This window comes from Numida meleagris, chromosome Z (assembly GCF_002078875.1).
Source record: "Numida meleagris isolate 19003 breed g44 Domestic line chromosome Z, NumMel1.0, whole genome shotgun sequence".
NCBI classification, from domain to species: domain Eukaryota; kingdom Metazoa; phylum Chordata; class Aves; order Galliformes; family Numididae; genus Numida; species Numida meleagris.
This window is the reverse complement of record NC_034438.1, coordinates 3,693,100-3,718,667: the sequence shown is the minus strand read 5'-3', so window position 1 is coordinate 3,718,667 and position 25,568 is coordinate 3,693,100. Positions and strand designations below refer to the sequence as shown.

Below are 25,568 nucleotides of genomic sequence, written 5' to 3'. Positions count from 1 at the left end.
CCAGAGAAGGGCAAAAAAGCTGGTGAGGGGTCTGGAGCACAGGCCTTATGAGGAGCAGTTGCGGGAACAGGGTTTGTTCAGTCTGGACAACAGGAGGTTCAGGGGAGGCTTTACTGGTCTCTACAACTGCCTGAAAGGAGGCTGTGACAAGATGGGCTTTGGCCTCTTCTCCCACATACCTGGTGATAGGACAAGAGAGATTGGCCTCAAGCTGCACCAAGGAGGTCCAGATGAATATTAGGAAAAGTTTCTTCTCAGAAAGAATGCTCAAGTCCTGGGACAGGCTGCCCAGGGAGTTGGTTGAGTCACTGTCCCTGGAGGTGTTCAAGAAACATTACATGTTGTACTGAGGGACATGGTTTAGTAGGAAATATTGCTGGACGGGATGATCTTAGAGGCATTTTCCAATCTTGGTGATCCTATGATTCTACATTAGTGCACTCAAAGGAAACCAATTCACTCCTCGAAATATCCGGAGGAAAGGGCAACATTTCAGAACAATTATATGACTGCTGCCAGTTCATATGTACCTCATTTATGTTGACCAGAAATCCATTCAGCTGTAGATACTACAAAAACACTTCATGAAGGAGAATCTGATATAAGAGTACACAGTGTTAGAAAAAACATTCAATTCACAGCTCATTAAAATTCAAGGCTAGTAGATTAGGTATATCTTTTAGGCCCAAGTCATGTATCTTAATCCAGAATCCAGCCTTTAGTTCAAGAAAAACTAAAGCAAAAAATAGTGAGATATGGAAGATTATAGTACATAAACAACATATTTTGTGAATATCTCCAATTATTTAGTTAGTATGACTAACAACTTTGGAAGTTAGCATTGAATTTAAATAAGCAAATAGATGTTGCAGTATATATCTGGAGATTACCTGACAAAAAGTTTTCAGGATGGTAAATATTAGGAAATGAAGAAATAGAGAGAAGAGAATGAGAACCTCAATTTTGTCTAAAATATCAATGTTTCTTCACCAAAGGCAGTCTGTCTTTAATAATTTAACATTTCCCTGGTGACTGAATGATTGAGCTCAGGTAGACTTCTCCTGAACAATCAAATGTAGTAGTATTGTTTGAGATGGTAACTAACAACAGTTTCTAATGTGTCTCTGTAGTCAACGGTGCAGCTCAAAAGTCAATAAAACATTTCAATCTTTCAATTTTGCAATATGATTCTGAAATTTCAGTTCCTCTAATTTCTGCTGATTTTATTTTTTATTCCTCAACATATGACTGAAGAAGCATTAGTGTTTTTCATTTCTGAGTTGCTGAGGATCCATTTTTAACCTATTTTTTAAAATTCCCCAATCAATAAAACTTTAACAGCCCTTCCTATGCACATACTGTCTTCCCTGCATAGTCATAAGTATCTCAGTTCTGTGCTATTCTGTTAATGCTTCCCTATATTAGCCCTTGAATTGAATTTTTTTCCCTCGCTATCTTAAACAGTTGGGGTCACGTAGATCCTTTGCCTTCTATTTGACTAGTCTTAATTATTTATTTTCTGTCATTCAGGTTTATGACTATGCAATAAAAGGAAGTTTAATGGTCCAGTAGTCCAGGATGGGAAATCATCCAGCTAGTGAAGCATTGAAGACATCAAATTAGTAGCTCTGCTGATCTGTTTTTTTTTTCCCCAGCTTGACATCTGCTTGCAAACACTCATAGCCAAAATTGTTTTGAAAGGCAATGTCAGCCTTAGGCTTTGGAGCTTGCCTCCTCAGATGCATCAGTGAATCTCTCCACCCCTTACTACTTGTTATTTTCTACTGTGAAATGACACAAAATATATAATCATACACCAGGGGGACAACATTATCTGGTGTTTTGATCTGCTGTTTAGAAGTCAGCATTTGTGGGCTCGTTCTCTTACACCATTCCTGATTCTCTTGTGACTTCTGCCTTATGTGCATATTTAATATGCATATCAAGTTAGAGAACACAACTACACACTTTAAAAACGTTTCTGGATTTTTTTTTATTTTTGAGTCAAATTAGCTGGCAGCATGTGATTGTTCTATTTTTCTTTCCAGAAACTACACTAGTAAATATAACTACTATGAAGAATCGACCTGAAATTAAAGAGAAAACAAAATTATAAAAAGATGGGTAAGTTTTTGTAATGAAGGGAATCTTCGAGCTATTCTTCCCGAATGCTTTGTAGTACAGACTGAAAATGTTTATCTAGAGTTTTCTTTAAGCTAACATTTACCTGGAAAATGTAGTACATCAGAATACATCAGGAAAAGAAACAAAAAAAATTCAATTGGAAATCAAGTGCCAAATACCCTTAGCAATAATTATGATAGGAATGATTAAATAATAATATATGTTCATGATAGAATTACAGTTATTTTTCTATATTCACATTGTGAACACCATCTTCTCTTAAAGCATAATATATGTTAATGCAAATACTAATGTAAATGAATGTTTTCATGAGACCTCTGCATGTTTTCCCAATGAAAAGTTCGTTTTTTTATATACATATTACAGCAGAAGAGCAACCATGCTAAATCATCCCACAGCTGTCTTGTTCACTGTGCTATCATACTCGTGACAGAACTTTACTCATGGTTGGGACATGAGAATAGATGAAGCATACAGAATATTTCTGCAGCTTCTATGAATCTTCTTAGAGAGTTTTCTTTGCTAGAGTGGTTTCATCATTGTTGGATGGCTGATAGGATTACTTTTTAATATATTTATATACATAAACTTTTCACATTTACAAGTCGTATTGCACTAAGTTCCATAGTTAAGTTTTGTGCTGCATAGAAAAATGCTTTGTTTTATCTAAACTTGTATAATCAGATTTTGATTGAGTCCTTCCCAGTTCCTGTGTTGTAAGGAAAAGTAAATAACATTTCTTTAATTATAATGTCTGAATGCTTTTCCCCCCATGTCCATATTTTCCCAGTTTCCAGACTGAAACATGAAAATTTACTTCCTATAATTTATTTTATTTCATGTAGCTAAATATGGTAGGCATTCAGCAAACCTGATCATATTTGCCTAGTTTCTATTTTTATGTTTCCAAATTCTTTTATATGTCTCTTGAGAGAAAGGAAAAGAGGACGTTACCAATTTTTGTAGTATTTAAGCAATGCTTAACAGCATCACAGAATCACAGAATTGCAGGGGTTGGAAGGGACCTGAAGAGATCACCGAGTCTAATCCCCCTGCTAAAGCAGGTAACCTACTATAGGCCACACAGGTAGGCATCCAGCCGGTCTTGATTATCTCCACAGGAGACCCCACAACCTTTCTGGGCAATCTGTTCCAGTGCTCCATCACCCTTACCATGAATAAGTTCTTCCACATGTTGGTACAGTACTTCCTATGTTCAAGTTTTAGGCCATTACTCCTTGTCCCATCGCTACACACCACCGAGAAGAGCCTGGCCTTGTCCATTTTCCTCCCATCTCCCTTTAGATATTTATAAATATTAATCAGAACCCCTCTCAATCTTCTTTTCCCCAGGTTGAACACACCTGGGTTATTCAGTCTTTCCTCATATAGGAGATGCTCCAGATCCATATTCTAAATGTGGCCTGTTCTGACAGGTTCTGCTCAGTTTGTTATCCCTTTGCTTATAATCCTCTTTGCTTTTTTGGCTTCCGTGCAGCATTGAGCTGACAGAATTCACTCAACAGTAATGCTAAAATCATTTTTTTTTCAGCAGACATTTTGTTGTCACGGCTTTCTCTTCACTCTTTTCTATTCTTCAGCACAACTTTTACCCTATTTTTCAGTGTGTAGCATACTAAGAATTAATCTTACATCTGTCCATGGTCAACTGCCCTTTTTACTACACAAAATAGATAAATATATTGATCAATATAATTTCACCTTATTATCCAGTTCCTAAGGGGTATATTCAACTCAGAAATATCTGTACAAGGTTACAGCAACAATCTATTTTTTTTTGTTCAATCTTTCCTGCTTTTATTTTCTTTTTGACACTTGCTAACACGTTACGTGCCTTCCTTTAATTTCATTTTTTGCTATTCACGTAAAAGTCTTTGAAAATTTTAGGAAAATTGGATTTGCATCCCTCTGTGTTAATTTAATCAAAGAACCTTACAAATTTTGTGAAAGCCATCAGGACTTTTTCCTGTAAAAAACAAAACAAAACAAAACTTATTCATATACTTGATATTTTTGTTCTTTCTTAGAGAAGATAACTATTTGCTCACCAAAGTCAGATTTACTGGTTTGTAGCTCCCTGGTCTGTTCTGAAGCTATCATCTTATGTTTCCCCAGTGCCAACACCATTTTAAGTCAATAGTTCAGCAATTTTATACCTGAATTCTTTTAGAACTCTTGGGTGAATACCATCTGTTCCTGATAGTTTTTTACCACTCATATTATCAGCTAGTTCTAAAATGTCTCATTTCTGGGATTTTCAGTAAGCTGTCCAAGTACTGAATTTGAATAGACTGCTAGAGAAACCCTCAAATCTGAAGTCTTAATTCTAAGTTTTAGGAAGATTATGTTCCGACTGCAGATATTCTATAACAATCACTCTTATTCCAATATAAATAATTAACTAAAATTAATGTCATAATCTCATTTTTCAGTTTTAGGACTCTATATTTCTATCATTCCAAGACACATCAGCATTCTCAGTCTTTTCAGTGATTGTTCAGAATACAAATATCACAAAATCCCTTTAATTTGGCATATTATTCATCATGATAAAACCATAGATATAGAGGCAGGTAAAGGAGAACATTACTGACTCTTCAGAGTTCAGAAAGAATTTCCATGAGAATCAGAAAGAAGGAGCTAAAAGATGATACACTTGCAGCTGATACTCTCATTGATATAGAAGAATGAAGATGACCTAAATAATCAACCAAACTAAATAATATATTGGAGAAGCAGAAAAGTTAAAATATTTTAATGTTAAGTTTCTTTAAGGACTTCCTTAGGAATAGCTTACTGGCCTAATTAGTAATAGTTTAGTAGTAAATTTCCCATGAAAATATTTATTATTATTAACTTTCTATCTAAATATCAGAGTTTTCAAACAATTTCATACATTTTTTTTTTCTGTCAGAGAATTCAATATTATAAAGCTTTCTGGTTTTACTTTTTGAAGAAAAACAAACATTTCAAGGCTGTTTTGCTTTACTGAAATGCACTTCAGGAAGAAAGGAGGCATTTTATTCACAAGGTTAAGGAACTTGCTAATTACAAAAATAAAGATGGTTTCCATACTACTGCATATGTGTAGTGTAATCTTAATCCTTTAAGTGTGACGGGATAATAATAATAATAATAATAATAATAATAAAGCAATTAAAACTGTTCTATGGTGTTTTTCATGATAATTTTTTATGATAATTTTAATTAAATATCTTCTCTTTTTCTTATGGCCATTTAACCCGTGCTCCATAAAAATAAATTCTTCCATTATGGCTATTCCATATTGAAAATGTCAGGCAATCAGGACAAATATAAAACTATTTTTATATTCCATGGTTTCAAAATTAGTAAAAGTAGTATTTCTTTCATTCTTTTTGTGGTTTATTTACAGGACATAAATGATGCAAATCTGAGACACCCTTTCTGTCTTCAGTAAAGTGACATGGATAGAGGTTTCTCCAGTGTGTTCTGAAAAATGAACTATGCCTCACATGGAGCACTAGCGTAGACGGAAATTATGTTCTTACTACCTCCATTTTCACCTCAGTTACTAAAAATGACAGACGCAATTTTCAGAACTGAGTACGGTGGCACTTTTACCACTCTAACCATGGCTTCATACTCCCTTCACAGACTTCAAAGAACAAAATGTAACTGATACCCATGGATTTCTAGTAAGACACTGTTCATCTAGGAGTTATCCTTGCATACAATCCTCTGGCACTGATTCCTTTCCGATTAAATGCGAAGGACTGAAACATATGTTTTTCAGAAAGGGAAAACAGTAATTAATGAGCTGTGTGAACTCTCCAACTTTCACTTTCTCCTCCTCACAGACTTGTATTTATCAAATGATGTGTAAAATTCTAGAAAGAGGAATAACATCAAAAGTAGCAGTGAAATATTTAATGCAATAATTTAGAAGCGTGGTAACATTAAATACTTTTAAAATCATATACTATGATTATTCTGAATCTTAAGAAATATTTTCTTTGCAACCATAACCATGTCTAAAATCCTGCCTGATGTTTGTTTCCCAAAGTATCTTCAGGCTTCGTTGATTACAAAGTGTTGCAGACTCATCTGTGATCTCTAAAACTCTCAGGACAGGAAGATTTTAGGCTGCATCAACTCAATACTGATTAATTTCAAAAAAGAAACAGCATATCATCCCTTCCCTCTGTATTCTGCCCTGGTGAGGTTGCACCTCAAGTACTGCATTCAGTTATGATCCCCTCATTATGAGAAAGACTTCGAGGCCTGGAGCTTATTCAGAGAAGGGAAACGATGCTGGTGAGGGGGCTGGAGCACAAGTGTTATGAGGAGCAACTGAGGTATTTGGGATTGTTCAGTCTGGAGAAGAGAATGCCCTGGAGTTACAACTATAGTAATGTGGTTTTAATATCATTTTATCAAAGGTATCACTATTGACAAGAGATTGAATGTTTACAGAATAGATATAGGATAGAATTTTTCTCCCTTTTATAATTTTTTTTTTTTAGGTGGATTTGTTTGGGTAAGACATTTTCAGGCTTTAAAATTTTTTTGTTTGTCATGACTGAACAGCTTAAACAACATCACAACGTGTGAAGTTAATATTCTACTATTCTTATCCAAGTTGTTTGATTTGGATAAAAACATATCTCTCTAGCTTTCTGACTTCTCCTGGGGAAAAAATAAATAAATAAAAACAGCCAACGTGTATAAAACAAGCAAACAAACAAACAAAAAAGAACAGTAAGACAAAAATACAATCAAATCTTCAAAAAAAAGATAATTAAATGGATTACTATATCATGCTTTTATTAGTTGTGACAACATAATGATCTGTAACTAAATTCTGGCAAAATTTCTTCTTCAAATAATTTGACCTACTACTGCAAAAACACACAAGAAGCTATCTGTGCTATGAAAAATTCACATCTTTATATGAGCAATGCACTCAGTTAGGGTTGCCTCCTATATTAATCTGTTACTTTGCCAAGGGACTTTCATTTTTACAAAGTTGCTCATTACTGTCTCAATTTCAGAGTAGCATCTTTGCTCAAGTGCAAATTAACTTGAAGAACATGCATTAGTTTCACTCTAATTAAGCATATGCTTATATAGCTTCCTGAAATAGAATTTTAGTAAATAATATATGAGTTAGACTGAAACCTTGATTTTGCTCATGTAAAAATAGCATCATGTACATAAAAAGGATGCCTTCCCACTGGATGCCAATCTCTTACATGTATATGTGCCCCTGTGGAGAAAATGAGAGAATAAATCTTGAGAGATGGGAGGTCACATTGCTTCCGGCATGAACGGTGGAGAGGCAAAACTGTGCCCCAATTAGAACTGCCTAATGTGTTATGTTCATGCCTCTCTCCTGTCTGTATCAAAAATAAGATCACACCTGGCTTATGCATGGTGAGCAACAGGAATAGTCACAGAGAAGGCAATGCAGCAAATAAACTGAAAAATAATAAAACACAATTTTGTAGTCAAGCTCTTGGTCCCTGGGCCAAAACAGGAATCAGAGTGAGGACTACACATAGTTTCTTCCTTAGACCTTTCCCTGCATCTGAAAAAATGAACTACGGAAGTCCTTGAGGGATAACCACCTTCCTCACAAATTTTGTTTCCAGGACTGAAATCTGTACATGCCTCCACCTAAGCCCTAGTCACCCAACAAATTATACAACTGTGCATTTCCTTATAAGCTATAGTTTTTTGGGTGGTCATTGTGTAACCAATGGGTTTTCCTCTGAGAGGCTCTGACTTGTTCCACAAACAGCATTCAGAACTTCCTTACAAATAAGCCCTACGCTGGGCTTGGTGGGTAGTTTTCCAACAGTACTTGGCTCATATAGGAAGAATGATCTCACTAAGCCACAAAAAGAAAAGTGTCTTCAAGTTTTCACAACTTAACTCCAAACTGTCAGACCAAGCAGACCAATCTGCTAGTCCAAGTTCAACTTGTGGAGCAACCTAGAAAAATTCCAGGAGCAAGAGGGTATCTCTGCAACTTCACACCTCTCCTTCAGGGAACTATTCTACTGGAGTCAGAACATGGCCACAGAAAGTCAAGATCTGGTACATGAGGAACACAAAATCTCTGAAGTAGATGGTGAATCACATAGAAGTGGCTCCCTGAGAGGCTGGAAGCCTTTTAAAACAATATAAATTGTATTGATGTTTAACATCTCTAGCTGTGATACAACTTTGCAGTTTAGTGTTTAATTCTTACAAGTCCTCTGTTGTCCTGTTTACCTATAAGCAATTAGTTGCCTTTGGTTTTGTTTCTGAATATCCACATTTTCTGTTACAAAAGTTTTTATCTGAAGTTTGGGGCCTGGTTCTCTGTTGTTTCTTCTATTATAGAGCAGTTTATTAACAGGACATTTGTCCTCATCAAAAGTCTTCTGCTCTGGGTTGAGTGGATTACAGAATTTACTGGATGTTTTCATGCAACTTAACATGGTAATGAATCAAGACATTAGACAGCTATTTTAGTACAGTGTGAGTGTCCGACTGTATTTACTGTAATGTGAACCCGTGGTTCTGGTTTTTTTTTCCTTCCTTCCTTCCTTCCTTCCTTCCTTCCTTCCTTCCTTCCTTCCTTCCTTCCTTCCTTCNTTTCTTTCTTTCTTTCTTTCTTTCTTTCTTTCTTTCTTTCTTTCTTTCTTTCTTTCTTTCTTTCTTTCTTTCTTTCTTTCTTTCTTTCTTTTTCTTTCTTTCTCTTGTCTTTAAACATAAAATATTACAATTAAAAAAATAAAAAAATATACACATGAATATTTGCTAGAGATAGGAGAATTAGTAGTAATAGAATTTCCTTCCAAGAGTCTGACTCCTATATCTTCATTGGAACAGAAAAGCACACATATTTTTTGGGGGTGGGAGTTAATACCGAAAGATTTATGTGATATCAAGAGAAGATTTCTGAGGACAGATAAAAATAGGAAAGAAATGTTGAAAAGATAAAAATCAATTAATAATAAAAAGAAATTTCAGGTGCAGGGGAGCATGTTAGAATTCAGATACATATTTTTGGTAAAGCAATTATCAAATGTTTGAATTTTTTCTAATATAATAAATCATCAAAGAAACTTCATTTATTACAGTTCCAAATATACTTCTAAGATGATGTCAAGATGGTTGAATGAATTCATCTAAGGATTCAATACAACATTCAAATAAATACTTTTGAAGAGTTTCATCGTCTCTGCCATGTTCTTCCCTGGACTGTTTTCGTTCAAGATACAGCTGTGATTTTTGTTGTCAGGCAAAAAAACAAACAAATAAACAAAACACATCAGGACAAAGCTGACAGATTACATTTGAGATTATCATGGTTTTCTGATTTCTGTTATTGGTATTCCACACCATAACATCATGTAGTGCACTGTGAGTTAAAGAGTTAATGCTCCATATTCATAGATTATTGATAGTTCCAGGGTACTTTTCACAGAAGAGAAAAAGAACTACATCTCCCAGAAGACTTCAGTGTTCCGTTTCTGTTTTCTGTTGAGAGGGAAAGATAAAATTGCTCGCAAGTCACACGACTGCCCCTTTTTTTTACTTCTCGTCTCTGCTATGTGTGCTCCCTAGCCATCTCACCTTCAGCATCAGTGTAAGGGCTTCAGTTTTGGGCACTCTCTCTCTCATTTTTTTGATTTATTAGCTTCAGTTCCAATTATATTGTATTATATTGTGTTATCTTGCATTCCACTATCATACTTAGTAAATTAATTTTCTCCCTTAGATCATTGCTACTGTTTTGTTTTTAGGCCCATCTCCTTACCTTTCCCTTTTCCACCTTCCCCTTAATCTCAGGATGTGAATCTGCGGGTCTCTCCCCTGCCCCACTTAGTCATGGAACTGGGCAGAACCAGGCCCCAAACCTTTGACAGAGATATAATGAGATCACAGCTCACTCTGATCTTTAGAAAGGATCACCACCTTCAGAATTATTTTTAATACATTTTATTCATGCAGAAACCAAAGGCAAGTTTAATATACTTTAAGAATCTGTTCTATAGTTTGCAGCAACAGACACAACAATGAATAAGGTTAGAATCTTAACTGAAGAGACAGTTGAAATCAGTTTTCTTAGGCTCACTCAAATATTGTTGTATGAAATCAAGGAAGATAGTTTTCCATACCTCTTTCTATAGTGAATGGAAAGAAAGACAACTTCAGGAACAGATTCATCTTTTTTTTTATGATATTTTTAAATTCCATGATAGTTCTTGTATCTTCATGGATTTTACAGAGGATCTATACCAACTAATTGAATCTAACCACTTTAATATGTCTAAAGTTAATTCAGATGCATGCTATTTTAATAAATAGTAGAAAATATTTAACCTTTAATTTTGCAGTTCAAAAGTGGAGAAGAAGCATTGAAAGTCTTCACTTTTTGTGCAGTGCACCAGACTAGTAAAGGAAAAAAGATTATCAGCCAGACTCTTCCACTGGTATATCTTTAGGAAAAAATGGAACTGGTTATGGTATAGGACATTTGCAAATTTACAATTGGTTTTAATCCTAAAACCAAAAAACTTCATTAGCATGTTAAGATAAGAAATTCAGAACACTGAATGACTATTATGAAAAAGAAAACATCTAGTAAACAGTGTTTCATTGCTATGAACTGGAAAATGAAAACAAAAGAAAGTGGTATTACATAAATATTTCCAGTGTCTCAGCCAGTCACCAGTATGTATATCTGGTCAATATTTTAAATATACTGAAGAGTTGTTCATACAAAAAAAGTTGATGTTCACAGTATCTGATGACCAGTCAGTTCCTCTTGAATAATTTTGAGAGAAAAACCTCATCTAAGTAAAAATGTTTTGCAGGCACCTGCTTCAGGTCATGAGAATGTATGAATCCTGACTTGAGAATTACATTAAGGAATAATAAAAACTTAGAAAGAAGATAAAATGAATTATAAGTAAGCAGGAAGTATTTGTAATTAATAAACATTCTATATAAGCTACTGCTTCATGTTAAGGACAGATTTTGTACAGATTTTGTGTTTCTTAAGGAAAGATGCCTTAGGGGGAGGGAGAAAGAAGGAAATGCTTTCAAAAGTCCTGCTTCTGCTCGTATTTGTGCTTGAACCCAATAAGGTAGCTCCTGTGTAGAAGGGTAAACAAGTGCATAATTCTTGTCAGGACCAAGATTGTGCTGGCAAAACTAACAACTGGATGACAGGTTTCCCAGAGAGGCCAAGATCTGAATGAAGTATGAGCTGACCTCATAACCTTAGACTCAAGGGCCATCAACATGTTATCTGTGGACTTGAGTGAGCCCACAATTTATTCCTCTGAGGTTGCAAAAAAATGTATAGAAAAAACTTTTCCATGCCACTTCCAGTTAGGTAGAGTTCCCAAAGCAGTTCTCACATCTACATTAAAAGTTTGAAAATCTTGTTAGAAAATATCTGTTCTTTTCAGCTCGAAGCCAGCCCATTGTTCAAAAGTTCTTGTAGTATTTTCCCACAGAACTGATGGATGTAATATATTGCAAAGGGCAGGAGGCAGAGCCTTTTGAATAATTTTCTTAGACAATCACTCAGCAATACTATGCTTTTTTGTTATAAAATATTTTATGTTAAAACTGAAATTTAGATTTAGCATACATGAATTCAAATACGATCAGTTGATTATAGTAGTTTTAAGATTAATATGATTTAATTTGTACATATTTAACCATCATGTAGTTTTTAAACCTCATTATGAGTCATCTGGGATAAAGTTAGAAAATATAGCTGAAGTGGAAGTGTCTATTGTGCTTTGCATCAGACAGTCCTAAATATTTCAAAAATAGTGACAGAAAAATACATGTACAGCCTATATTTATTAATCTAATGACTTTAATGTTAAAAGGCACTGAAACTGATGTCTAATCAGACATTTGGAGCTTTACTTTTTACATCAAACATCTATGGGCTAATATATATATAACGCTTAAAAAATTCTTAAGAGCAATAGCTGAATATCAAGAGATGAGCACTGATGAACCCTTAAAAATTCATGCCCATTTATTTTCTCAGTGAGTCTCTAAATTCAAGACAGAATAAGATCAGAAAGGGCAAATACAACCACAGAATTAATGGTGGAAGGGAATGGAGGACAGAGGAAGACTTACCACTGGCTTGGATATATATTATGATAATATGCTGTGTCTGAAGTACCTCTCCTGTGAGGAGAAGCTGAGAGAGCTAGATCTGTTCAGCCTAAAGAAGAGGAGAGTTCGAGAAATCTAAATCTAAACACACGTATAGACATATATGTCTATGAAGACCTGAAGGGAGAGTGCAGTAAGGATGGAGATAGGTTCTTTTCGGTAGTTTACTGTGTCAAAGCAGGAGACAGTAGGCACAAACTGCAGTGCAGAAGGTTCCATCTGCATATCAGGAAGTACTTTCTCTCATAGGTGACTGAACACTGGCTCAAGTTGCCCAAAGAGGTGCTGGATGTCCACCTTGGAGATCGTTAATGGTTGTCCTGACACGGGTCTAGGCACCTTGCTCTGGGTGGCTCTGCTTGGACTGGATCAGATGGACCCAGAGATCCAACCTCAATCATCCTGTCATTCTGTGAACATGTTTTATAACATTTATTTTTTTCCACAGCTAGTTTTCAGTTGTTCCCTCACATTGTTTCTGGGAAAACTGAAAGCGTTTAATCTTTAGAATGATATAATTAAAACTTCTTTTATGAAGTTGTGCAGACAAACTCATTTCTTAAGACATTAAAAATGACAGGTACACTAAAAGACAACAATAATTTCACTGAAGTTATGATAAAATAAAAATATTTAAAAATTGATTTGGTTTCAGCAGTGTTTCTCCTAATACAAAATTTTAGTTTCAGATTACTTTTATTCTTATAGTCCCATTGATAGATTGGAAGCAAGACGCATACATCATTAAGTATAATATGCAGGGGTTTTCATTTCAAACATCTTTGTCTGACTGAGCTCCTACAGGCTATCTGATTGTTGTGGAAATGTCATTAAATGGAAATGATGTCAGGGAATGTTGAACTTAATGTTATGTTTCCAAATACAATGAATAATATTTCAGTAGCTTTAATGATTTTCATAGGAGAAAAATGTTATCTGGCAAAACAACAATATTAGCTCAAGCGCTCTGGTCAAATTCCAAACTGGGTAATTGCATTTGGATATTTACAATTCCTCAATAGCTTGAACTGATTACACTTGTGCACCTCACTCTTTGGTCATTGATATATTAATGCCATACTTTGTCAACTCATTGCTGTATGCCAGCTCAGAGATAGCTGGCTTCTACTGTTGAGCACCTAGGCTGTATTAAATGAGTCTTGACTGCAGTACATGACCCTGAAAAGATTCCTCTCATTCTACCTTCTTAAGTTACTTAGGTATTGCTTAATCCAGAAGGCAAGAATAGATACAGCTTATTTCAGTGTTAGCTAAATATACAGCACAGCCTCAAGTTCCAGGTGTGAAATAATGAGCTGCTGAAGTTTATTAATATATATTTAATATAAATCAGATATATATCTTCATGTGCACTGACAATGATTAAATATAAATGCTTAGTAAAACATAGAGAAAGAAGTTGTGCCAAACAAAACTGGAAGAGAGTCTTTGTATCACTTAGTGAATGTGGCATTCTTGAAAACCTTACTTATATGTAGATCAATTATATGTTACTTTTATTAGAATCAGGTTCAATTTCTTGTTCTCCCAAAAGAATGAAATACACATCCCTTCTCCAGCTGGTACATGAAGTACCTCAGGATCTGTACATATTGTGCTTCACGTTACACATCACATTGTTTTTTTTGTTTGTTTGTTTTGTTTTTGTTTTTGTTTTTTGTTTTTTGGGGGGTTTTTTTTTGAGGTCTCAAGTGCTAAACGGCAAATGGGCTGTCATCGTTGAAGTTTTCTCACAGTCTGATTTAGGGAGAAAGTAAGTCCATCCGGGAACATATGTTAAGCTTTAAACATATTTCATCAGACTCCAGAACTAATTTCAGGCTTAATACTGCTTTGAATTTTCTTTAGGTAGGAGAGAGAAGAAAAGAAAATAGGGAGAAAAATAGCAAGTGGATAAAAGAAATCAGGATCATGAGTGCATAGATGCTAATGAGCTGAAAGAATGCCATTTTACTGAACTATTATGTATATCTGCACAGAATCCAGTCATCTGAAAACAACTGCAGCTTGCATAAAGAGCCTTTTAAGATTTTCATACAGGAAATCTTATATTTTTTTTTCCTCTTTCAAAGCTTCTGCTTAAGATTAAAGGTAATTTTTGTTCTATACGAGATTACAATCAAGTCATTTTCAACATGATCTCTCCAACTCACTGTCTGCACATGCAGACATCAGTACAAATGGTATAAAGGAAGTCTGCCCTGTTCCTGGAGGTGTTCAAGGCCAGCTTGGAAGGGGCCCTGGGCAGCCTGGTCTAGTATTAGATGTGGAGGTTGGCGTCCCTGCCAGCAGCAGGGGAGTTGGAACTTGATGATCCTTGAGGTCCCTTCCAACCCAAGCCATTCTATGACTCTATGAAGATGAGAAGAAGCAATGGAAATAGAGTGAACCAAGTTTATTTTGCATTCTGAGAATGAGATGATCAATGACCTCAACGCAAACAAAATTTACTACATTATGGATGATGATAGCTGTATGCAAACTAAAATGAATGCATGTCTTACATGTCCCAGTCTCATCTGAAAACTCTGACAACATAGACACTAGCTTTTCATGCACAGATATAATGTACAAATTGAGCTATTTTAATTAGATTTTTTTTTCAGCCTGTTTGAGAACAATCCTTTAATTAAATATAGCATTTTTGTGAAAACAATCTGGACTTAATGAAAACACTTTTTTTTTCCCAGATCTTGAGCGAATCTATTTCCAAATTGGACATACATATATCTTCTAAAGAAAACTGAGGGATTCCTTTTCAATGAAATGTGAGGAACATTTGGATGAGATTGGCTAAGGATGCTTTCAGATCTATAATATTTGAATTAAATGTACCACTAAGTACTTCATTTGTTACCAATCCCAGTGTGTAGATCTTTGATTAAGCCTCATTTTGTGTTGACATTCTCAGTAGAACTGCACAACATCTGCTACACAAATCCCTGAAGTACCCAAGGTAAATCAAATCAAGTTGCTTACCTGTCTGAACTCTTCAAGATCTGTTTTGTTCCCCACCAGCACCAAGGGGATGTCATAGGTGTGCCGAACGTGATAAATGAGTTCCTTAAACTCAGCAGCTTCTTGAAAAGATTGACGGTCTGTGATGGAATAGCAGATAATGAAGCCTTCTCCACCTCGCATGTATTGGTCCCTCATGGCTGTGAATTCTGCCTAGGAAATTGGAAGAACATACTCAATAATTTGGCAGTCCAAATTGTCCATTTTTAAATTACAGACTTGCTGAAAACTTCCTCCTTCTCGCCAGTAATTTCATATTTCTTGTTTTACTGCTTTAAAATACTTACTGAAAGTTGGATTATAACCCTAGATAATACACCACCAAGGTTTCTCTTGGGACTCTTTTTTTTAACTTTTCCTATCACTCAAGCTCTGCCTTCCAAGAAGATCAAATTATTGTGCCAGTGCTTGCTTTTAGAAAACACACTTTTGTGTATTTCTAGAACTTTCTGCAGCACTCCTGGTACACATAGATGACTAGCAATTCAGAGCATGCTAACAGGTGTGAAAGCAGAGCTATACTACTATCTAGGGATGGAGATAGTTACAAACGCTTTATTGTGCACTGAATTCAAAAGCTCAGTAATATCAAAAACACATTCATTGACTCCCTCCAGCTTTGGAACAGTGCCTAATAAAACAAGAATATAATCTCCAAAAGTTCTCTTTCAAGTGCTCCCCAGGAAGCTGGGATAATGGGATAATACCATTAAATCAAAATGAACAATTTTAAATGGAGGGAGAATTGCCCCAATTTTCTCCTCCTGCATTTTCCTATTTTTTTAATGTATTGATAGCCACAGTAACATTTTTTTTTTAAATGTGTATTTAACAAATGCCACATACTAGAAAAACTAAGACTTACTTCTCAGATGCTAGCCTCAGACACTGTAGCTCAAGAATATGCTTTAAAGGCGGCTGCTTTTTAAAGTTTGTTTGTTCTTCTTGATCACAGCCCAGAATAATCCAATACCATGGCAACAGTCAGCCAGGATCAAAATTCTCCTGAACAAAATCAGCTCTCCAGAGATATTAAGATGCAGGAAGGTTTGTTAAAGCAAAGTGTACACATATCAACATTGGACCAATTATATGAGAAGCATGATGTAATATCAACTCCTGTATTTTTTTATTCTGTTGAGAATTTAGACTAGGATTTTACGAATAGTTTAGGTTGTATAAATATCATCAAATTTTGCTGGAAATTGAAGGGAAGCAGATTCCTTATGCTCTTTTAAAAGTCTGAGTATTAAATCTCTCTCAGTAGTCACTCACGTTGATTGATAACACTTGCTGTGAATAGACTGTTGTGTTGACCATTATCATTTATTCATGATGTGTCTTTTACCCAAGGGCTTTCTTATATATCATTGAAAATATTTCACTTGCTAGAGGAAGAAGTTCACAGACTAAGTTCCAAAATAGCAGACTAATAGGTAGTTTAAGGATAAGATTCTATTCTGAGATTTACTCAGAATTTCAAAATGTCTGAAACATAAACACTGGCATCCCAAGAGAGTTTGTTAACTACCAAGCTCTAATGCAGAGCATATTAGGCCATGTTCTACTCCATCCTCTTGAAAGCGGATATGAGTAGCAGTAGGAAGGAACACAGGATCCATCAGATTTTCTTTTTTTGGGGGTAAGACAATGAAAGAAGATTTTGTCTCTGCTCCCAGGTCTTTGTCTTTCAACCACATTAGATATCCAATGAATTAATAAATGGAGCAATACCAAACTAGAGACCATACATCAGATCTCCAAGTTGTGGACAGGAAGTGTCAGTGATTAAACACAAAGACATATTCCCCCTCACTTACTCGCTCCTTGGTTTTACTTAAAGAACAAGATCTCTCTATCACCACCACTAATATTCTTCTCTTTATATTAGTCATCTAGGACCATTCTATTCCCTCGGTTGAATACTCTTCTTTACAGTAGGAATGAACAAGGCCATAATCCTGATATTCGGGCTGGACAGACAATGGAAAGCTGATACGGAGTTTGTTTTGTGCTGCAAGGCTCTAGAATTATCCTGCATTTTGTGACTGCGACTGTAGGCTACTATCCATGCTTCGATATAGATAATTAAAAGGAACTCAATAAAATTAACAGACAACAGATTGCTTCAACTGAGCAATAAATAAACAATAAATAAATAAAATTATTAACTGTTTTTGTTTTTATTAACTGTATTTATTCTTAAATCTGTTTTGAAGTTTACGGAAGATGCATATTTACACCTCTAGACAGAGCCTCTAAATCCCACGTAGATATATGAAACTAGATATTTTGTTGTGAAACTTAAATCCTAGCCATGGTACCCTGTATAATTGGGTAAGAACTTTCATAAATCAACTACTATGACACTGGATGATAATGATGCTCAGTGAGATGGTCCATCTCTATGAATTCTTTTAAAACTTTTTTACACTCATATATAGCTATGTATGGTCAACACAAAAAGTGTTAGAACACATATCCCTCTATACATTACACACACTGCAAGTGACTTGCTGCTACATGAGGACCGTCAGGATCACACTCCAGGAATACTTAATGGTTTTCCTTAACTGGTAGAAGAATATGAGTTTGTGATTTTTTACAATGCGTTATCATTCCAAAGGAACAAAATATTCATCTTTTAGACACTGCTATTCTTGAGTTGGACTTGTACCTACACATATCTGGGTGTTCATATCCAGGCATGACTTTATGAATAAATTTACTTTTTCATTTTTTTATTACACTATGTTATTGCAGCTGATGCACTAAATAGACAAAATACCTTAGTGTCATGCTTACAGTGATTCACTCTGAGATGCATTAATTATTGCACGCTGGCAGGACTGGGGACATCCACTTGGTTTTCTGTTGATTCAATTATTTATTCCCTTTCTTAGTTTTGATGCTGTTTTTTCACTTTAAAACTATTTGCTCTTGGCACAGCTACTCGCTACAGAGTCTAAGACTCCAAGATTAAACAAAAAATAAGAATTTTTCTTGAATTTCCAAAAATTTTATTATAGTTTTAGTTCCTTTTTTTCCCCTTCTTTCCAGGAAATTCAACATTAAAGTAGGTTTTAATAAAAAAAATTCAGGTTGTTAACAATGGAGAAGTAGAAGACTGAGGTACAGAACAGCCACATCTCACCAAGGGCAGACTGTTGCTCACCAGTCTGGTGGCCTTCTGTGATGAAGTGACGGTATCAGTGGACCAAGGAAGGGCAACTGATGTTGTCTGCCTGGACTTGTGGAAGGCTTTTCATATAGTCCCTCTCCACATCTCTAAGTTGGAGGCATATGGATTTGAAGTATGGACTGTTTGGTGGATAAAGAGCTGGCTGGATGGTCACAGCCAGAGGGTTGTGGCCAACAGCATTATGTCTGGGTGGAGTCCTGTCATGAGTGGTGCTGCTCGATGATCCATCTTGGAACAGGAGTTTTTCAACATCTTTATCAACAACATAGACAGTGGGATCAAGTGAACGCTCAGCAAGTTTGCTGATGGCATCAGGCTGAGTGGTGCAACTGACAAAACAGAAGGAAAGGATGCCATCTAGAGGATCTGGACATGATTTAAAAGAGGGTCCACAAGAATCTAGAGAGATTCAAGGCCAAGTGCAAGTGTTGCACTGAAGTCAGGACAATCCCAGGTGTGTGTATAGACTGGGAGAAGAATTCACTGGGAGCAGCCTTGCCGAGAAGGACTTTGGTGTCCTGGTGGATGAAAAGCTAACCATGAGACAGCAGTGTGAAGGCCAACATTATCCTGGGCTGCATCAAAAGAGAGGTGGCAGCATGGAGAAGGAGGTGATTGCCCCCCTTTACTCTGCCCTCATGTGGCCCTATCTGGAGTACCGTGTTCAGGCATGGACCCCCCCAGGAGGACAATGATGCGGAGACAATGGAGTGGGTCCAGAGGAGGTTCATAAAGATGCTCAGAGAGATGGAGCGCCTCTCCTATGAAGAAAAACTGACCTAGCTGGGCTATTTTAGCTTGGGGAAGAGACGGCTCCAGGGAGACCTCATTGTGGCCTTCCAGTACTTGAAAGGAACTTACAAGCATGAGGGTGACCAACAGTTTACATGGTCTAATATTGATAGTCCAAAGGGGAATAGCTTTAAACTTAAACAGTGGGGATTTAGATAAAATGTTAGGAGGAAATTCTTTACTCTGAAAGCTGTGAGGCACTGGAACAAGTTGCCCAAAGTTGTGGAAGCCTAACCCTTGGAGGCATTCAAGAATTGGTTGGAGGTGCCCTGTTGCAGCCTGATCTTGGAGGTGGCAACCATGGCAGAGTGGTTGGATCTAGATCTTTAAATTCCCATCCAACCTAACCCATTCTGTGATTCTGTCTAAATACATCTGTTCAATTTTTAGTTCAAGAGAGTCTTGAACTAGTCAAGTCTTACACTTATTAAAATCCAAGTTTGCCTGGTTTTTATGGGTGTTCATAGATAGATGAAGATAGACATAAGGGTTTTACATATGTTTCAGTGATTTTGGTTTTATGTTTCACCTAGTTCTATTACAAAACAAGCAACAGATAAACTCTGCAACTGGCACACAAATATCTTCAGTTGCTTTCTATTATAGAAATGGCTTTTAAAAAAAATATTCAGGAATAGATCTAGATACATTTTTACCCAGTAGGAGAAAAAATATGTAATAATTCCTGGTCAGTAAATATCAATTAGAAGAGAGAAGGAAATCACACCTCCTCAAAAAAGAATCAATTCTAAGAATTAAAGTGAAGTTTTATCATGCTTATAGCTCTTTACAGATTGATGTCAGTCTATAATGTTCTCTTGTTTATTATGACTAAGACTTAACTGAAAAATGTTATAAGAAATCTTTTTAAACAAAATCACCTTCCTGCTAGAGAGAGGTGCTAAACTTATGATCAAGAATCACTTTTGGAAAGAAACAAAATAAAATTTTTCTAAAACATTAAAGAAAGCAGCATAACTTTTCTCTTTTTCCATTATAACTGGAAGCAGAAAACAAAACAAAACAAAAACCACGATACTAATCATCATAAGATGTGATAAGTCCATATGTTGAAGAAAGTTAGGAATGAATTCTGATTTTGTCATTCCTATGTGTATGTGCCTTTTATCAGTTACTGGGCATCTTGTGTTATTTTTCAAACATGATAGAATGGACCCTCAGTGACACAGAGCATCCCACTCAACATGCTCAGAGGCAACTTATTCTGATGTATCAAATGACATACACTCAGCTAAACTGATTTATACTTTATTGATCTTCCTACTTTATGAGTTGTATATATATCTCTTTCTCAAACTTTTCTGTGAGTCGTTTGAGCACACTAGTAAAGACACAGATACAGAAAGTCCCAGCTAAGTTATTTCTTTCTCTGTTCTTCATAAGTAGGTCACTCACTCTTTTCAACAGCAGCCCCAAATTTTAATTTTTTGTCTTCCTAAAGTTGGTAGAATACCTGTAGAAGCACATCTGTTTGCCTTTCATATATCTTAGAAGTTTCAGCTCCATCGACATTTTGGCCTTCCTAATATGTCAAAGAAATACTTCTATATCCATCTTTGGGAGGTTGTGCATGTTTCCACATCTCACATACTTTCTTCACCAAGCTGAATTTCTATAAATGCTTGATTTTTTTAATTTTTTTTTTAAATTAGAACTTAGGAGTACAACCTACTGAAAAAACAACAGCAATAAGAAATCTTATTTTCTGGTTTCTCTCTGTTATCCTGATTTGTATTCTTTTATCCTACTTTCCATAATGAGAAACAGAAAGGTTTTTCGTAGAAAGCAATATTTTTAATTAGATTTTAAATTTTTACATTTTCACGCAAATATAAATAGGATTCATATTTTCTTTTCTTTTCATCACAGCTTGGAATTCTTTCTAAATGAGATCAGTATAGTAACATCTATAGAAAAGGAAATTAAGACATCAAGCAACAAAGTTGGCTACTCTTAGATATAAAGATCTTTATGAAGGATTAGTTTATTGCTGGCTATTAAACCTAATGGTCTGTCCAATGCTCAGCTCAGAACAACTCTACCTTGTAGGCTGTAATAATCTACAGAATAATATATAAAAAAATCACTGTAGGTATGTCGGATTCTTTACTATTTCGTCAATGTTTTTCCTGAACAACAATGGAGAAAAAATGCTAGACTAGAAACACTTTTACTGATTTCAGAAAATTGTTATGAATCACCACAGCATCATTTTACACCAGCACAACAGAAAACAGAAGCCAGTTATCTGAGATTCTAGTGTTAAACATTGCTAATAGAAAGACTCAGCAGCAACAACAACAAAAAAGAGAGAAAAAAAGGAGGAGGGGAAGAAATAACAGCAGCAACAGCAAAAAAAAGACAGAGACAGTGAGCAGGGGGCCACTGTGACATGTCCCTTCTATTTCATTGTGTGTGATGTGTTTGAGGAGGAAGCACAGTGGAATCCTTAGAAGTTCAGGTCTCCCCCATCCTCCTCAGAATTGCACTGCTTAGAAACTTAAAGATGCAGCACCTCAGAAAAAAAGGTGTTGTATTTTTCAAACTACACACACACTCCTCACATTTTGAAGTCTGTTCCTCTTTTATGGAACAAGCCTTCTTATTGGCTTGTATCTTTGGAAGAGGTCAGGGTCTCCCTAAGGAAGCCATCCTCACAGTTTGAGAAATGGCATTTTTTCTATCTTGTCTTACTTCTGCTTGACGTTAGAACAGGGAACCTGCTAGCAGATGTTCTTAATCAAAGCTGTCTCCCTGAATACCACAGGGGTCATTCTTATTATGAAGTCTTTTACATTGCCAGTGAACGTTGGGGGGTGCTCTTGAAAGCAGGCAGAATATTGTTCATCTATGACAATGAGCAAACAAGGATACAGTGAACAAAAAGGACACAGGAAGCTCAGTGGGGAAAAATAAATCCTTCAAATAACAAGTGAAAGAGTCAAATGTAAAGATCATGAGCCTTAAAAGAAATAGATATTTATTTATAATAAAAATATTTATTTACTTTTTAATTCAGAAATTTATTTACAAAAAAAAGTTTATTTTAACTCAGAAAAGTTTTTGCAAATATGGTTAAATATTGAGTTTTACCAGTAAATGATTTTTCAAAGCCAAAGTGCTGCCCTACCCTTTCTCTCTTCTAACAAATTCTCTTACACAAACATCACAGCTGGCTTCCTTGGGCACTATTTGTAATGAAGTATTCATTTTTCCAACAAAGAAGAATTGGTTGGTGATGTGAAGCATTGGCAAATAACTGTAAGATAGTAGAGTTTGGAATCATACTTGGAAGAAACAGGGCAGTAAGTAGGATGGAAACCCTGGACTTCAAGAGAGCTGATTTTGACCTCTTCAAGATTCTACTTAGAGATATCCTGTGGTCTAGAGAGGTTGTGGAGTCTCTTCCCTGGAGAAATGCAAAACCTGCTTGGACTCTGTCCCCTACAACCTACTCTAGGGAACCTGCATTACCAGAAGGATTGGATTAGATGATCACCAGAGGTCCCTTCCAACCCCTACAATTCCATGATCCTGTGATTCTATTATTTCTTTTCTTTCACTTCCTGAAAATGATAAACCAAAGAGAAGTACTCCAGTGAGATGTACTGTAATAATTACTTTACATTTTTAACAATTTTATTTATTTTATTTATGTATGCAAGACTGAGTAGGTTTTAGAAGCTTGTTTGTTAAATACAAGCTGCAAGAAACCTCCAGAAGTTTCGTTTTTAAGGAGAAAGCTTCCAGATAGGAAGCTGGGAGCAAACACTATATCTTAATATTGCTACTTATTTGGATACAACAGACATGAATTGTTTTGTCTGGTTTCTGTTACTGAAGAGGTAGACACTACAGCCAGGAGAGAGAGGTGACAGACTCCAATGCATACTTCATTCCACCCTCAGAAAAACATCTGAGAGATCATGGATGAGTTTCTCTTTTATCTCCCTCACTACCTCAACTGTAGATTGTTAACTGAAACAAAACACCTCTGCCAGCCTCTGCCAGCCACAGTTCCCACTTAATCACATCATTCATGCATTGGGATGATGAAGCTTCTCTTTTTGTTCATTTTGAAGTTTTTACTTAGTTTCTTCAAGACTGGTATTTCCTGTGCAGACTGAAAGGTCAGGAGTGAGTAACATCTAGTGCGTAACTCAAATGGATGATTTTTCCCTTCGCAGCACTCAGGAGTAGGAAATACTATCCCTCAGCATGGGATAAAATACATTTAAGATGCATTAGAAGATAATAGACAGGTATGCTGTTTCTATCACAGATGTCAAAGTTTCAGACATTCTGCATTTATTTGAACAATTCCAGCATGCACTCAATATAGGTTACTAGTGATGACAAAACAGAAAAAAAATCACTGACTGATATCAGCATACGTCCACTTCCTTTTCTCGTTTCCCCTTTTCCAGTCATCCTTTGTGAACAATAACAACAAGAGAGTGGCACAGCAAAAGATACAGAAAGAAGTTTACAGCAGGTGGTACTTAGCCATTTATGCCAGCCCAAACCATCTGCCACACATCACTAGGAGGAAGGAAGGGAGCTGAATAACAGTTCAGATCCAGATGAAAAAAAAATGTAGGAGCCCTGGCTTAAATACTGGAGAACAGGATTCATCTCTACATCAATCTCTGCACTGTTCTGGTTGGATATCAGACTCTCTCATGACTCTTTTGCCTGTTCTAGTAATGATCCTGGAGCAGTTAAAAAATGGGATTAGTATAAACAAGAAATAGACCATAAGCTTGCAGTGGAAGTGGATTACTATTATAATCAGTCCCTTGATTAATGATCAGCCAGTATCTCATGCCTCACAATTACAGGAAGGAATCCGTGCTTCTCTTAGCAATTTCTTTTCCTTTCTGTGAATTTGTACTGGGAACAAAATGCACATAACAGACAAAGGATATACTATGAAAATAACATAAAAGATGTAGTTTATGTTCCTTGCAGAATAATGTCTTTCTGAACTTAATATGACAGCTTTCCAAGATAATATTATGAACTCTATATTGTACAAAATCAATAACTTTTTCTTAATTCTGGGAACAGCCAAGTAAAAAGCTGAGATAGATACTGAAATTAATCCATAATATAGAAGACAACCAACAGCAACAACATCAACCTTAGTGCTGCTGCTGTCTATTTATCAAGTCACTTCTCCTCTTGTTTAAGTTAATTAATTTACCTGGAGAGTGAAACAGGAAGAAGAAGAATATTATTCCTGTTTCTTCAGAAGATAGGTGATCTTTGTTGGAAGATACAAGGCCGATTTTCAGGTTTTGCAACAAATACTTGTATTACTTCTTTGCTGACATTTTTGAGGGTTTTCTGAGAGTCAGTGTGCACACTAGAAACTGAGGAGATGAGCTCAGCTAGGTGGAATGAATGACAGGGAGCATCGCCCACTAGCTAACAGGAGAACATTTTATATTCACTTACTCTTCTGTATTCATTACTGTCCTGTATCATGGTTGGTTTACAAAGTAAGACTGAATCATGTCAGCCAGGTGGAAAAAAAATAAAAAAAAATAAAAATAAAAATAAAAATAAAAATAAAAATAAAAATAAAAATAAAAGAGAACAACATTCTGATAAAATAACTCAGGGCTTTAAGAAATAGCACCATATCTTGACCTTATTTTCTCACTGAGGAACTACTAAATAATCTGTGATGACGCTCAGGCACTCCTTCCAGAAGCAGCTTCTTTGAACTGATGTTCCCACTCTAATTGCCCTCTTGCTCTCAGGTAATGATATATTCACCAGTTTTCTGCAACTATGCTTTTGCTAACTTTATTAATCTTAATCTTCTAAATACAGTAATGAAAATATGTAGTCTGTTACCTCAGAGATGTTATCTATTTTTTCATTCACCCCAAAATATGGATAAAATCACCATATCAGTTCTTGACAATGCCAGCAAGAATGCCTCGGTGTTACACTTCCCAATTCAAAGAACTGTCTTTTTCTTTCATCTTAATGCTAATGATTTCTCTTAAGGATAAACATCTTAGTAATTTTCTCTTAAATGCATGCACTGAAGCAATCTTCACTGTTAACTATCTCTAAAACCCCCAGCTGCATTTAGTTTATAAGATTTTCCCTCCTTCCTCATTGGTATGCAAGAAAGAATAAAGGCAAT

At 35.7% G+C, this 25,568-nt stretch overlaps 1 protein-coding gene across 1 annotated transcript in view; it reads right to left on the bottom strand.

The window, feature by feature from the left end:
- RIT2 (Ras like without CAAX 2) overlaps positions 1–25,568 on the bottom strand; it is a 179,562-nt gene that overhangs the window by 68,100 nt on the left and 85,894 nt on the right. Inside the window, exon 4 of the mRNA XM_021381169.1 lies at positions 15,352–15,543. Coding sequence (XP_021236844.1) covers positions 15,352–15,543 — 192 coding nt within the window. The remainder of the gene's footprint in view (positions 1–15,351; positions 15,544–25,568) is intronic.